This window comes from Orycteropus afer, unplaced genomic scaffold (assembly GCF_000298275.1).
Source record: "Orycteropus afer afer isolate SDZICR_OR568_19922 unplaced genomic scaffold, OryAfe1.0 scaffold00124, whole genome shotgun sequence".
NCBI lineage: Eukaryota > Metazoa > Chordata > Mammalia > Tubulidentata > Orycteropodidae > Orycteropus > Orycteropus afer.
Window position 1 is genome coordinate 1,236,955 of NW_006921711.1, and position 1,556 is coordinate 1,238,510.

General features: G+C 36.1%; 1 protein-coding gene across 1 annotated transcript in view; it reads left to right on the forward strand.

Moving 5' to 3' along the window:
- The window catches only part of PLEKHH2 (pleckstrin homology, MyTH4 and FERM domain containing H2), a 287,878-nt gene that overhangs the window by 148,834 nt on the left and 137,488 nt on the right, over positions 1-1,556 (forward strand). Inside the window, exon 15 of the mRNA XM_007944379.1 lies at positions 1,088-1,168. Coding sequence (XP_007942570.1) covers positions 1,088-1,168 — 81 coding nt within the window. The remainder of the gene's footprint in view (positions 1-1,087; positions 1,169-1,556) is intronic.

The following is a 1,556-nucleotide window of genomic DNA, read 5'->3' on the forward strand; positions in this document are numbered from 1 at the left end:
GAAGTAGATTGCCCAACCTTCCTTCTGAGGAGTGGCTGGTGGGTTTGAACCACCAGCCTTCTGGTTAGCAGTCAAGTGCCTTTGGCACTATGCTACCAGAGCTCCTAGTGCCTGACATATAGGAGGTACTTGATAGATACAATAGCTTGTTTATGTGTGTGTGTGTGTATGTATATACGTATGTATAATTTTGTATTACTACTTCTGGAAAAGACATAAAATATTTTGAATGAATAACTTTTACATTTGGAATATCACTAGACTTCTTTAGGCTTTAATCTTCATTTCAAATACAAAAGTTTTAACCCAGAGATATGCAGAGTTATTTGAAATCTATGAAATATTAAAACTAGCAAATATACTAACTTGTGAAACTAGCATCTTGTTTTATCCATCTTTGAAACCTCAGTCCTAGGCATAGACCTTGACACAGTAAATACAGGTAGTCCTCAACTTATGACATATTAGTAGTTGTTGCTGGGTGCTGTCAAGTCGTTTCCGACTCATAGCGACCCCATGCACAGCAGAATGAAACACTGCACAACTCTCACAAGAGAGTTATGACATATTAGAGTTAAGTTAAATCACACTTCACAACCATCCATTTTTGTTTCTGATTTTTGTAGATCTTACAGATGGTAATATGTACTACATATAGTGTTACAGCATGTAATATGCTGATGTCATAATATCTGTAAGTTTATATGCAATGTTTCCAACAATAAAGACACATGAAGGACAAGAGTTATGAAGATACTGATAATAAAAGGCAATAATAATGAATACTATTTAAAAATGACTTATTTAACCTGTGTCAGAACTGACTTACAATAGAATCTCTGGATTGGAAGTAAGTTGAAGACTACCTGTACTTGTTAAATGTGAATTGATTAGTATGAAAGCAAAATGTTTCATGCTACTACTATAACAGGTAAGTCTTAAACAGTATTTAGACAGTGTAGTTGGGATATCAGTTATACCGTGATCAAACTACGTACCTGTAAGACAGCAAATAGAATGTGGAAGCTATACTTTAATGTATCAGAGTTCTGAGCTACATTTGTGATTCTTTGAAATGTCATTTCAGGTAAAACATGGCTACTCCAAGAGAGTCTGGTGTACACTTACAGGGAAAACATTGTATTATTTTCGTAGTCAAGAGGACAAGGTATGTATGTGTCTTTTGCTATGCAAATTAAAGATGATTATTTTGTTTGTTATAACTTAAAAGTTTTCCTTTTCACTCTTCTGTTGCTAGGTAAAACTAGAATTTTTAATAAGGTTGAAATTTTGCATCAAAACTATTACTGAGGTAATCACCTACCTGTCACCTACAAGGGTCTTGACTCTTAATCATATGTGACTCATAGCGACCCCTCCTTGGGTTTCCGAGGCAGTATCTTCACGGAAGTAGATTGCTCAGTCTTCCTTCCAAGGAGCTGCTGGTAGGTTTGAACCACAAGCCTTCTGGTTAGTAGTTAAATGCCTTAGGCATTATGCTACCAGAGCTCCCAAGGCCTCCTTACTGTTCCTCAAATGCACCATCTCAGGGCCAT